Genomic DNA, 14166 nt, shown 5'->3' with positions numbered 1-14166 from the left:
CTTACTGAGACACACACTGAGACATCACAAACTGAAACACCTGATGATGTGTTTATAAAAAATAAGAGAGGGGGTATGTTTTGGTGGATGTGTAGTCAGGTATGGGGGAAGGTGTCCCTCCACAAGCCCATGCTGAGGCATCCCTTCGCCCTGAGGGACCAGCCACATGACAGTATAGAATTTATTTAAGGCATGGCGAGGGGAGTTGAGAGGTTAATAGGGAGAGAGAGAGGGGGGTGGGGGGAGGAGAGGAGAGGAGAGGAGAGGAGAGGAGAGGAGAGGAGAGGAGAGGAGAGGAGAGGAGAGGAGAGGAGAGGAGAGGTAGAGGCCAGCTGTGAGCACATGGAACAGGGTCATGGGGCAAGAGGGGGAAGGGTCAAGAGGACAGAGAGGGAGCAAGAAGGTAAGATGAAGAGAGAGGGGACTGGGTAAGCAGCACCTCTTATAGTGAGTCAGGCATAGTGGGGAGGAGCTTAGACAAAATGCTAACATTCTTACATTTTGGTTTAATTAAACAAGAAGAAAATTAGAACGAGGTAATGGTGGAGCAGGAATAGGGTCGTTGTCGTCATCTTTAACTACTTCTTGCTGTCTTTGGGGTGACATGTCGTCTCCAGGCAAACTAGAAGAATGGGTATGGGAATGTTGGTGTAGTCTTAGGAGAGTTGGCTGCTTCCTTGCTGTCTATGGTGTGTGGGACCATCTGTGGTTAGATAAGAGGGAACAAGTTCAGCAGAAGTGTATATGTCTGTGAGAGAAGATTGGGTCATTTGGAGATTGCTTCTCTGGAGCTGTCCTGGATGTACTAAATGTCTGGACTTGACAAGATGCTAAAACACAACACAACACACACACACACACACACACACACACACGATGTACATTTGAAACCCAGAGGAATCCCACCCTCTGGAATAGGTAGTAAGTGGGAACTTTAGGCTAATGATTAGTAGATGTACCTATCTGGGTAGAATCTACTTGGTTCATGAGAGGTAGATCTGAGTGAGTTTCCTGTAGCTTATACGTTTATAAAAGAGATAAAAGCATGAGTTGACAACATGAAGTGTCTTTCAGATAACATTTTCGTGGAGCAGAAGGAACAAAAATTTGTGAATATAGTTGGATTGTATAGTGGAATGTTTTATTAGAGTTAGGCAAATGTATAAGAACTTGAATAATGTTAGCACAGTGGAATTAGCAAGAAGAGGAGTTATGAAGCATTTAATCAATGGAAACCTAGTTGAGGTAAGGAAGTAACATTATATCTGTGAAAGTTTACATCTGAGCTTATATATCATTTATTGTGAAGTCTATAAGAAATTTGGCAGTCTTAGCTAGTTAACGAATTAATGATTAGATGGAGTGTTGGAATAGTTTAGGGTAAGGAGCTACATCTGTTTTTTTAGCTGTCAAGCTATAGTTATCTTAGCTGTCAATGTAGTCAGAAATTGAGGAAGAATAAATAACAATCTAGGGTCATATATTAAAAAATGGCAGAGATCATCTATAGTCTAAACAGTTCTCTGTGATCTCCATGGTAACTTGGTTGGAGTCAGTCTGGCTTTCAAGCCCAGAAGTCTAAGGGCTTTTTATGAAGAGCCCCCCTTTTTTTCCTGTGGATCAGATAATTCATGAAATGAGAAATGGCTCACCTTAACTTAGACAATATGGCCTTTGACTCTCTAGTCTGTGCACAGTGTTTTGCAGTAGCTTTCATAGCACAGTTCTGGCAGTCTCTTGTATCTGTGTCCATAGCTTCTGAGACCTTGTGGGGTAAACTGTTGGGCTTTGGGAGGTTCTATCTGGCATAAACTTCAATATATTAGTAATAGGTAGACTTCTGACAAGATTGAGAGCTAAATCAATTTGTCATATCTGGATAGAGCACACCATAATTTATTAGCAGTCGCAAAAAACCATTATCAAGACAGGATAGGAGAGAAAATCTTGAGTAACTTTGACAGATTGTGTAATATAAGAACATATTTTGCACTAGCAGAGAGACAGTTGGCTTAGAGTTGGTGTGGACCAGAATGGAAAGAATCAGAGAGCTGACAGCTGTGCCGTGAGACTGTGGTGATGAAAATATATCCGGGAAGGTTCAGGCCTATGACACGAACTGAGCATGTAGGACGTGGGAGCGGGCCAGTTGTGTGGGATGAGAAACAGGCATGTGCAGTTGAGGCACAAGGTTGGGGGTGGTGTTGGAACACATGTTCAACCTGAAGAGCACAGATCACTAGAAGCCACGATTACAATGTGTGTGCTCCAGGTAGTGCAGGGCACAGTGATGGCAGTGTCAAAGGGCAGTGCCGCAGTAGACACAAAGCTCAGGTGTGAGCAGGTGGGGCGAGCTTCCTCCTACCAGCCAGAAGCTGCAGCCCAGTACCAGGAATGGGTTATATCTAGTTGAGTTGCTGGCCAAAGCTATATTATGGAAGCATGTAATAGCTTAGGCTATTTCCAAGGCTATTAGTTGCTCTCCACAAACTGTGCTATTGCTGAAGATAAGACCTCTATAACTCAGTGAACACAGAAAAGTTGAGCCTCACCCCTACTGACTGGTGTTCTAGTAATGGAAGGTACTCTACAAGCTACTAGAGGAGAATGGTGAACAACAACACAGCTACAAACACTTTACAATGATGACCTTCCCGTAAGATGAGCTAATGCAATGGTGGATCAAACGTGTAGCTCTAACCAACTGTATCTCATTGGGTTTAAGGTCCACTCCATGATTTGGAACCTATCTCCAATACTGCTCAGGTGGCCAAGAACCTGGGGACCTAAGATTAAACCAAATGCTACTGCTCCAAAACAAAAGCAATACCAAAATAAACAAACAATAACGACAAAAGAAACCCCACACCGGTAGATCAATGTCTCATTCAACCATCCCCAGAGATGCTTCTTCTTGCAGTAGATGGGAAGAGACAATCCCACAACTAGACAATGTATGGGAGTATGGGAGACCTTAGAACTCTCAGTCCTAAATGGGATGTCTCTGTCAAACCCTTCCCCTCGGCACTCAAGGAACTATGGGAAGGTGGGAAGATTGCTTGCATGGAAGACATCTTGGAAACAAGGCCTCCAGACACAGTAGGACTGGGACACATGTGAACTCACAGACCCTGTGGCAACAGGCAAAGGGCCTCCTACACATGCCCAGACACAGGGGTTACTAGTGCTGAGATGGGGATGCAGATGCAAGCTCCTGTTCCTAGACAATAAGCTATCTTCAGCTGATAACTGCTTACAAACAAAAAATTAACTTCTCCAGTGAGTCTCACTAGGCTTACTAACCATTCTTAAGGGCAGGCCTCACGGCCAGAAGTAGATGGCCAACACAAAATGAACTCAAGTATTTCTGCACAGTTTTTTCCCAGGGTGGGGGTCTTATATTGCTTATTTTGCTTATATTGGACTTTAAAAATATTTTTTTAATTTATTTATTTATTATTAGATATTTTCTTTATATACATTTCAAATGCTATCCTGAAAGTTTCCTATGTTCGTCTCTGGATAGTTCCTTCCTCAGCCCTGCTCCCCTACCCACCCACTCCTGCTTTTTGGCCCTGGCATTCCCCTGTACTGGGGCATATAAAGTTTGCAATACCAAGGGCCTCTCTTCCCAGTGATGGCAGACTAGGCCATCTTCTGCTACATATGCAGCTAGAGATATGAGCTCTGGGGGTACTGGTTAGTTCATATTGTTGTTCCACCTATAAGGTTGCAGACCCCTTCAGCTTCTTGGATGCTTTCTCTAGCTTCTCCATTGGGGGCCCTGTGTTCCATCCTATAGATGACTTTGAGCATCCACTTCTGTATTTGCCAGGCACTGGCATAGCCTCATATGTGATAGCTATAACAGGGTCCCTTCAGCAAAATCTTTCTGGCATATGCAATAGTGTCTGGGTTTGGTGACTAATTATGGGATGGATCCCCGGGTGGGGTTGTCTCTGGATAGTCCATCCTTTCATCTTAGCTCCAAACTTTGTCCTGTAACTCCTTTCATGGGTATTTTGTTCCCTATTCAAAGGAGGAATGAAGTATCCGCCAATTGGTCTTCCTGCTTCTTGATTTTCTTGTGTTTTGCAAATTGTATTTTGGGTGTTCTATGTTTCTGGGCTAATATCCACTTATCAGTGAGTGCATATGTAATGGCTTCTTTTAATAATTACAGCATAAGAAATAGCTATAGTGCAACTATTTTAAAATTATCCCTGCCTAGCTTACAAATAAATGAGACTCATACTATTGTTATTTTATTTGTCTTTGACAATTGCTGGGAGGTAACCCCTAATTTTGTGATTGGGTTACCTCAATAAGGATGATATCCTCCAGATCCATCTATTTGTTCAAGAATTTCATAAATCCATTGTTTTTAATAGCTGAATAGTACTCCATTGTGTAAATGTACCACATTTTCTGTATCCCTTCTTCTGTTAAGGGATATCTGGGTTCTTTCCAGCTTCTGGCTATTATAAATAAGGCTGCTATGAACATAGTGAAGCATGTGTCCTTATTACAAGTTGGAACATCTTCCGGGTATATGCCCGGGAGAGGTATTGCTGGATCTTCTGGTAATAATATGTCCAATTTTCTGAGGAACCTCCAGACTGACTTCCAGAGTGGTTGTACAAGCTTGCAATCCTACCAACAATGGAGGAGTGTTCTTCTTTCTCCACATCCTTGCCAGCATCTGCTGTCACCTGAATTTTTGATCTTAGCCATTCTGACTGGAGTGAAGTGGAATCTCAGGGTTGTTTTGATTTGCATTTCCCTGATGATTAAGGATGTTGAACATTTTTTCAGGTGCTTCTCAGCCATTCGGTATTCCTCAGTTGAGAATTCTTTGTTTAGCTCTGAACCCCATTTTTAATGGGGTTATTTGAATTTCTGGAGTCTAGTTTCTTGAGCTCTTTGTATGTATTGGAAATTAGTCCCCTATCAGATTTAGGATTGGTTAAAATATTTTTAAAAATCTTTTATTTGTTAATTATGATATCCAATTTTGAGTTTGTGTGTGTGTATGTTTATGTGTGTGTCTATATTCTATTCTTTCTTTGTTTCTTTTGTTGTTGTTAATTTGTTTGTTGTCTTATTCTTGTTTGTTTTTTAAGAGAGAAAGCATGGTGTTGGAATTATGGGATGTGAGGTAGATCTGGACAAGATGAGGGAAGCCATAATCAGAACAGAATGTATGAAAATAACTTTATCTTCAAAAGTAAAATGATGAAAACAATTTACAGTATTATTTCTTTAAAATGACCACAGCTGGTGGCCTTGCTTTTCTTAGGTGTGTCACGCTCTTTTATAAAGTCTAACATGAAGGTTTTGAAGTAAAGGTTTGTAGCCGGTATTGGAAAATATGATCCCCACCCTGCCAAATATCTGTCACCACTTTCTTTAATCACTGGAAAGGATGACTGGGTTTCTTTCCTTTTGCAGCCTTGGAGTTGTGATAAAATTTATCTTTCCAGATTCTTTAGTAAGGGAATTTTAAGCAACTTAGATCTAAGACCATCTCCCACACAGCTGCCAGCAAGCCTTGAGGGGAGACACAGGACGAACAGCAAACACCATCACAAGGTGCAAGGGGTTTCACGTGTAAGATAAGGCGGGATAAAAAGACATTTTCTGTTTAAGATGTCATTGGAGCATGGTGGCTGCTTCATTTTAAAGTACCAGATGATCCTACCTAATGAGTCCCAGTTTGCATCAGCTGTGTGCCACTCAGTGCCACCAGCTGTTAAGAAGTCTACCTCACATGGCATGGAGTATCTAGTTTTGTCAAGTACTACAGTGTGAAGTGCTTTCACAACAGAACTAGAGCTAATTGCTGTAATCCCTCCATGGTTGCCAAGTGTATGTGTAACCTGTCATTTTAAAATCTGAAGTAGCTTAAATATTTACCAAAGTTAAAGCTGACACCATGGATGCTTGTTATTAACAAAAATGAAACCTAGCAGCTCCTGAAGCTCTGTCTCGAGGGGCTGTTTTCTGTTCTAACTGCTTGCCTTTAAGTGCAGTGTTCTGAAATCAAGCCAGCAGTCACATTATGCACAGAGGTATCTAAGGGATTCCGTTTAAAGTGGTTGGAGTGGGAGCTGAAGAAGCTTCGAGGAAGGGAGCCCTAAGCTCTATTTCCAACTCACACAGCCCATCATGGCATTTGGTTTCAGGACAGTCTTCTGGGTAATTGCAAGCTCTTGTACTTTGTCAGGAAAAAACAGAATGAAGGCTACATACACCCTACTGCAGACACAGGAGCATCTGGTTCTTCAGGGATACTAGCAGCCCATAACATGGAGTGCTGTGCTATGAGAAGGGGGATAATATTTATGGAAGAAACAAAATGAGTGTTACTGATAATACACATTTCTTTATAATACAAATGATATAAATAGGGGATTTTTTTCATTAATTTATTCATTCACTTTACATCCCAATTGCAGCCTCCCAGTCCAACCCTTACAAATCCCTCCTTTCATTATATCCTCCCTTCTCCGCAGAGAAGGAGAAGCCTCCCTTGGGTACTACTGGGCCCTTGGACATTTCAGTAGAACTCATCGCATCCTCTCCTACTGAGGTCCAGCTAAGCAGTCCAGTTAGGGAAAGGGAATCCAATGGCAGGCAACAGAGTCAGAAACAGCTCCTCCTCCAATTGTTAGGGGACCCACATGAAGATCTGTTGCACATCTCTCTAGAACTGGTGGGGCTCTAGGTCCAGCCCATGCAAGCTCTTTGGTTGGAGGTTCAGTCTCTGTGAGCTGCCATGGGCCCAGGTTAGTTGACTCTGTAGGTCTTCTTGTGATGTACCAGATTCCCCCCTCCAGCTCGCTCAGTTCTATCCCCTGCTTTTCCACAAGACTCTAGGGTTACGATTTTTAAAAACAATTGAATTTTTTAAAAAAGACAAGGTGTCCTGTAGCCTAGGTGGGCCTTGGCCTTGCTAGGTACCTAACAATGACTGTGAACTTCTCTTGCTTCTGCCTCTTAAGTGCTGAATTTCAGCCCTGGAGACCCATGTCTGTTATTGTGGTGTACAAAGGGCATCCTACCTTCCAAGCTCCATCCTCAGGCTTATTTCTCTCACAGCAACACTAAGAGAAAGTAATTCCAAAGTTGAAATGTCAGACAAAATGATTGTTTACTTTTAATTTATTTGTCAAGTGCTTACTTGACTTGTCAAGGGCTGACTATATGTCTGTCCACATTCTAAGTACTAAAAGTATTCTATCAGCAGCCAGGGATAGTGACACACACTGGGAATCCCAGCCCTGTGGAGCTGAAGGCAGGAGGAGCATGAGCTCAAGGCTAGCTTTGGTTACATGGTAAGATTGAGAATAATCACACAAGACCCCCATCTTTAAAAGTATAGTTCAATGTCTGTGTGATTGGCTTTTCAAGTATTTTCTGTTCATAGTTTGGACCTATTACCAAATTCCATGTCTATAGACAAGATTAAGATAGCTGAAGTTTACAGATGGGCTCACTTGTGGGTTTCCAGAGTCTCCAAGGGAGCTTGAATAAAGCTGTTTGACTCTGTAATATGTTCCCCAGTCACCTTTCCTGACAGAGATGTTCCATCTACAGCGATGTGTGGACACTCTCCATGTGCCCATGCACACACTCAGGTACAGAGCATTCCTCCAAATCTGAAGTGGCTTTTGTCTTCTGCACTAGGACCACTGGGTTTCACATGGACTAAACACTACTGTACTTACGACAAAGGAAGCAAAATGTTCACAATGAGCGTCTCCGATGTGAAAGCCAGTGGGAAGATGGTGAGTGAGCTCTCTCCTTTTAAGTTAAAACATGTTATTTAAGAAATGGGAGATAAATGATAAATAGTCACTTAATGCTTCCTTTCCCTAGTAACAGCATGCATTGTTAATAACTGAAACGTTCACTAAAAGACTTTTAGTGACCTTAACTACATTAAAACTAATGGGTAGTGTTTTTATTTAGCTGGGCTATGGTGTATTTATAAGCAGTTGTGTTGTAAGTAGGAATCTTTCAGTAAATATCTGAGGTACCCTCCTAGATTTCTAGCTTCAGAAGAGGGGTCTACACTACAGGTTGATTACCAAACAAGGAAGGGACTGCCAGTGCCTGGGTCCACTTGTCCCCAAGATTCTGTATCCTGTCCTAGCCAGCAATGCTATAGAAGCCCTTGTATGCCCTAGCCTCTGACATTCAACAAATTCATATAACAAAATGCTGACTAACAAATTTTTCAAATCAACAATCAAGGCTCTAAATTTGTCACTAAATGTTTCATGGCTAGCCAGGATTATAGAACATGATGAACCTTTTTTGATGAAATGATACAGTATGTGCTGCATATCAAGTGTAACTCACTCTTTTTTCTCTTTCATCTTCTGTCTGTGTCTTTCCTTCCTTATGTCTGTCTTTCTTTTTCCTTCCTTCCTTCCTTCCTTCCTTCCTTCCTTCCTTCCTTCCTTCCTTCCTTCCTTCCTGTCTATCTTTCCTTCTATATTGCCTTCTTTTTCCTTTTTTTTTAGTTAACCAAACCCTACCCCTACCCCTACCCCTACCCTTATCCCTAACCCTAACCCTAACCCTAACCCAATCTTGTGAATTAGCTAATTTGGTCATGGGCTAAGAATCCTGGAGGTGGATTTTGTCCTAAAGATAATTTGTTCCAACCTTATTTTAACAGACGAGGAAGTTGTTTCCAGAAAGTAAATGAGTCACCCAGGCAGTTTGTCATGTAGGGCACGGTAGAGTAAATGGTTGAAGCTAGAAATGTTATGATGAATTAACTGAAACTAATTGTGCTCAGGCATCCACCAGAGCCTAATAATTCAAAGTGAAAGACAGACATAAAAGAAGGGGAACATGCAAGAGAAAAAAAAGCCTGTGCTTCACCTGCAAAGTCCTTAAGTCACAATTCACATTTATCTGTGACTCACTTTGAATAGCGATTGACAGAAAGTCAACTTATGTGACAATAATGCAAATAAACTAAGCCAGACTGCTGATAATAAATCTATGAGGCTCACAACCACCAAATTGTTAACGAATATTGAACTAAACTTTTCTGCATTCTAGATGGGTATCTCACATGTAGAAGAGGATTTCTGAGAGTCCTCAGGCCCCTGTTTTGTCCCATCCAGAGAGGATGCATTTTATTCTCCAAGAAGTGGGATAGCAGTGAAACCATGCATGCTATGGCTGCCTGCAGGAGCAGAACGGTGAATGTGAGCTTTCCTGTTCTGGAGGCTCCTTTGGGACTTGGTGCAAGCCACTGTTTATCACTCCAAGGCTCCAGTACAAAAACATACCTATGGCACTAATCTATAAGCTACCTGTATCATGTTTCCTTTTTTATAATAGGGGATTTTGATGGAGAAATTGTTCGGTATCCTAGCACACGTACCACACATGCAACTGTGATGTTACAGTGACTGTGTCGTAACTTTCCGAGTCTAAGAGTGTGTACACTGTACAATGCCTGTTCCTCTTCAGGGTAGATGTGTCTTAAGGTAGAGGGAAATCCTGTGGCAGATTTTTTTTTTGAAACAAAACACAGTATATTGTCAATGAGAGGAGAAAATTAGGAAGCAGAGGAGTTCAATTTTTATGCATGACTTATCTTTAAGTTAGCAGATCCAGTTGACAACTTTCGATCACTGTACTCAGTCCACTACTACCTTATGTTAGTAACCAGATACCTTTTTTTTTTCAGAACGGCCTTGTTACTGGTTCGCCTGAAATGTTTAAATTAAAGTCGTGTATCCGACGGAAGACAGATTCCATTGACAAGCGCTTCTGCTTTGACATAGAAGTGGTCGAAAGGTTTGAGCACGACTTCCCGCTTTGTAGCTTTTACTTAATTTCCGTTTCTAAGTCTGAAGAAGCACAACATGAAACGGCGTAGAGCAGAGGTTCTCAACCTGGGGGCCACAGCCTCTTTACTGCTGATTCACCACTCCACAGGGGCAGTGGGAGACCATTGGCAAACACAAATATTTACATTACAATTCACAAAAGTAGCAAAATTATTATTATGAAATAGAAATGGGAATCACTGCAACATGAAGAACTGTATTGAAGGGTCAAAGCATTAGGAAGGCTGAAAACCACTGACATATAGTGTTTGTAATGAGACTGTAAACATGTTTACTTCAGTCTTTCACATATTTATCCAATAAATTTTCATTGGATTATATTTAAAAAGGAAAAGAGCCATGAGGCATAATGCTGCTTGTCCCAGAGGGGGAAATATATATATATTTAGCATACGAAAGGAAAGAGCAGAGCAGCCTATACCCCAGCAAAGGAGAAGAAGCCCATAGTGTTGGTTGCTGGCTTCAAGACAAATATTTTTACTTTTAAAATTTATTCTCTCACATCTTATATTCTGATCACAGTTTCTCTTCCCTCCTCTCCTCAGAATCCCCCCCCCCCCCACTCCTCCCCTGGTTCCCTTCAGAAAAGGGCAGACCTCCCAGGGATATCAACCAAACACAGCACATCAAGTTGCAGTGAGACAAGGCACCTCCCTTTATCTTAAGGCTGGATAAAGCAACCCAGTAGGAAGACAAGGGTCCCCAAAGCAGGCAAAAGCTCATCACAGGCATTTTTAACATCACTGATAGTTTTACTATCATGGACTAAGAAAATTCTAGAGGGAATACAACATACTCCAGAGCTGGCCAAGAGGCTAGAGGGCTACTAGGTGCACAGCACTGTTATATTTCTGCATATTCGCATATTCTAGTTATAATTACTTAAACTCTGTACTTTTGTCATTTCCATCTCTAAAATAGAAAATTAAATCCATACCTCCAGAGTTTGCGGAGGGTTAGCTGAGGGTTAAATGAGATAATAAAGTGTTCTTATGAACACAGCACCCAGAACGAACTAAAACCATCCAGCAGGTATTGACAGTTGTATCATATTTTAATATTGACCTAAACTCTGGAGCAAGGCTGGGCACAGCAACAAGCATCTGTAATCACAGCACTCTAAGGGCTGAAAGGAGAGGAACACAAGCTTGAAGTATACAAAGCTTGTGGTGCTTAGAACTTGTCCCAGAGAAACAAAAATCAATTCAATCATATCAAATTATCTGGGCCCTTCTATACATTTTTTCTTTTCTTGTCATTCTAGTGAGCCATTTTTATATTTACAGAAGAAATGCAAATTATTTGTTGACAGATTATGCTATTCCAACTTTTTTGTTTTGTTTTGTTTTGTTTTTTTGTTTTTCAAGGCAGGGTTTCTCTGTGTATTCCTGGCTGTCCTGGAATTCACTTTGTAGACTAGGCTGGCCTCGAACTCAGAAATCCGCCTGCCTCTGCCTCCCGAGTGCTGGAATTAAAGGCGTGTGCCACCACGCCCGGCTATTCCAGCTTTTTAATCATTTCATATAAGTAGTGAAAGTTCCCAGTGTTTTGCAGGGGAATTATGGGTTTATATCAATTCTTGTACATGAGCTAATCTATAAGTTTTATATCACCCTCAACTCCCCTTTATTTGGTGCCTTCTTTTATCTGGAAATATATCCTTAAGTAATTTTTCACAGTGACTGCATGGAAGAAATTTGGGGACATTGTCGAGACAGGATCTTATTTTGTAGTCCAAGTCTGGACTCAGACTCATTGTGTAAGCCATGCTGGCCTTGGGCTTGTGATTCTCTGGTCTCAGCCTACCAGTGCAGACATACACAGCATGCCTGGCGTGAGAATTATTTTGGGGACTTCATTTTAATACTGTGATCACGGTGCAGAAAAACGCTATGGACCATTGGCTAGTTGTGAGCTAAGTCATTGTTAGTGACTGACTGGTCCCATGTCAGGCTCATGAGCTTAATCACTCTCTGTTGAATAGCAGGTGACTGAGTAACAGTGGATATGCATTTGCCATCTTTTTGACCTTTTCGGGGGAAACTTTGAATTAATTCCTTCAGATAACCCTGTACTCAATACATTCATGACTTATCTGTCATCATTTAAATTTAAAAAGTGTGTGCGCATGTGTGTGCTTGTAAGTGTGTATATGTGTGTCTGTCTATGGGTGTCCACATGTGTAGATGTGTATGAGTATCTGGGTTTCCACGTATGTATGTGAGCAGGTATGTGTTTGAGAGTATATGTGTGTATGCATGCGTGTGAGTGCACGTATGGGTGTGAGTGTCATGTGTGTCATGTGTGAGTGTCTGTCATGTGTGAGTGACATGTGTGAGTGTCATGCATGACTTTTCCTGAAAAGGGCTGTAAAACAAACCTTCAAGTTTTCTTTTTCCATTTTCTTCATTCTTCTAATCTTTTCTTTCCAAATTATGACTTTATAATTAATTAATCAAGGACATGAAAATTAACAAATGCTGTAGAAAATTAGCCAAGGCACAGTAGAATAAATGTCACATGTATAGTGTCTGTCTATTGATAGGCATGGCATCATTACGCTACAGGCATTCTCTGAAGCTAACCGGAAGCTCTGGCTGGAGGCCATGGATGGGAAAGAACCGGTAAGAGTGTGACGCCATATCTAATTTTTGTTTCACTTTAAAACTTACAAAGCACCTCTGTATTTCCTTTTTATGTGTATACAATATAACTGGAAGCATTAAAGTAACAAAGAGAACGGCCTGTCCTGTTTTCCTGGTGTCTCCTCAGTCATTAGCATGTAACTCCTACTTGTTATTTGTCTTTCAGGGAGATTTCCAGGACCAATGTACAATTCTAAAATTACTTTAAAGCATTTACAGTCGTGAATTTGGTTTCATGTCTTGCCTCATTTTATTAGGAATATGTGTGGGGTCATCCTGTGGTCTAGGCCTCTCTTTAAAGACCAGCAATTTACCAGAGCTGTGGTGGGAGCCATCCCCATGTGATGCACATCTTGTCTGTAATAGTCGTTTTGATGTCTCTGTGTAGTAATTTACTCACAAACACCAGGGAGCTTTATGCAGGGAAGAGAGGAGCTACTTGTTGCTCTTTGCTTCCTTACTGAACACTGTTCTCGGGTCATAGAAGGAGAGCACATAGAAAAAACAGATACCACTCCATCACTAGAGAAGATTCTGCTGGTGGCAGAGACCAAGAACAATCCAAGCTAATGCCTGAGTAACAGCACTAGCTAGCATGTTCTGCGGACCCTGAGACCCTCCCTCAAACCCTGTTCCTAGGTCACAGTCAGATGTGCCAGGCACTGAGAGTCCAGTTTAGACTCTAAAGATTAGAGTCTAAACTTTAAGCACTAAGCACACAAAGGTGTGATTTCAAGCCTACAAAACTAAGTAGTAAAAGGATTTGGCTCTATGTTATTTTCTTTTTCTACTGTGTTGTTGTTTTTATAATGTCAGTCCATCAAAAATCAAAACTTTCAATCAGTAGATTTTAAATTTCTGAAAAACTTTTAACAAATAGCTAAGAAGTCCTGACCTAGAACAGATGCAGGCGTAGTTTGTGATGTCAGCAATGCCAACAAGACTGTGCCCACATGAAGTAAGTTTGAGGAAGGAGCAAAGTCAGATGAATTTCATGGTGAGAGACACTTCCAGAAGAAGGTGCTGTAAGCATGAGCTGGAAAAGAGAGTGAAATGCCCAAGTCAGATGGAGAAGGGCAGAACTTAGCTCAGGTTGGACCATCAAAGATATACCCATAGCAGGGGTCAGTAGATAAGCTGAACAAATGGGAACACCCTGGAATCAGTCGGTGGACTGCCAGCCTAGGCCCTGGTCAGCTGGTGGACTGCAAGCCTGGTCCCTGGATTTTTGTTTTTAGGTAAGCATCACCTTGCCAATATTCTGGGTGGCCATAAATGGCAGTAACTAATTGATGTCCTTTCTTCTCTAGATTTACACGTTACCCGCCATAATTAGCAAGAAAGAAGAAAGTAAGTCATTTTTCCTCTTCCTTTAGAGCTTTTGCATGAATACTTCAATGATTTTGGACTAAGAGTTTTAAAGAAACAGAAATTTTTAATGAGAAACAAGCTTTTCTACATTCTGACTGGCCCTGAAGAGTAAACCATAAATTAATGCAGTCACATTTCCTGACAGAAAAAACAAGAAAGCCATAGAAAGAGCATGTGAGTTCTGAACATGATCCTTGATGGTGTCTTTCCCCCTCAGCTTGGTCCATCCCTTCAAACACAACCTGAGGGAAAACCCTTAACTTCTAATT

The 14166-nt window shown here is 41.4% G+C and overlaps 1 protein-coding gene across 6 annotated transcripts in view; it reads left to right on the top strand.

The window, feature by feature from the left end:
* The window catches only part of Arhgap42 (Rho GTPase activating protein 42), a 246521-nt gene that overhangs the window by 195729 nt on the left and 36626 nt on the right, over positions 1-14166 (top strand). For 5 of the 6 annotated variants that reach the window (NM_027823.2, NM_001372564.1, NM_001372563.1 and 2 more), the window contains 4 exons: positions 7690-7790; positions 9719-9828; positions 12427-12505; positions 13837-13876. In NM_027823.2, the coding sequence (NP_082099.1) occupies positions 7690-7790; positions 9719-9828; positions 12427-12505; positions 13837-13876 (330 nt within the window). Of the gene's footprint in view, positions 1-7689; positions 7791-9718; positions 9829-12426; positions 12627-13836; positions 13877-14166 lie in introns of those variants that run through there. The other variant, NM_001372567.1, reaches the window with a different exon arrangement.

The sequence above is a fragment of the Mus musculus genome, chromosome 9 (assembly GCF_000001635.26).
Source record: "Mus musculus strain C57BL/6J chromosome 9, GRCm38.p6 C57BL/6J".
NCBI classification, from domain to species: Eukaryota; Metazoa; Chordata; class Mammalia; order Rodentia; family Muridae; genus Mus; species Mus musculus.
The sequence above is the reverse complement of the archived record's forward strand: the minus strand, read 5'-3'. Positions and strand labels throughout refer to the sequence as shown.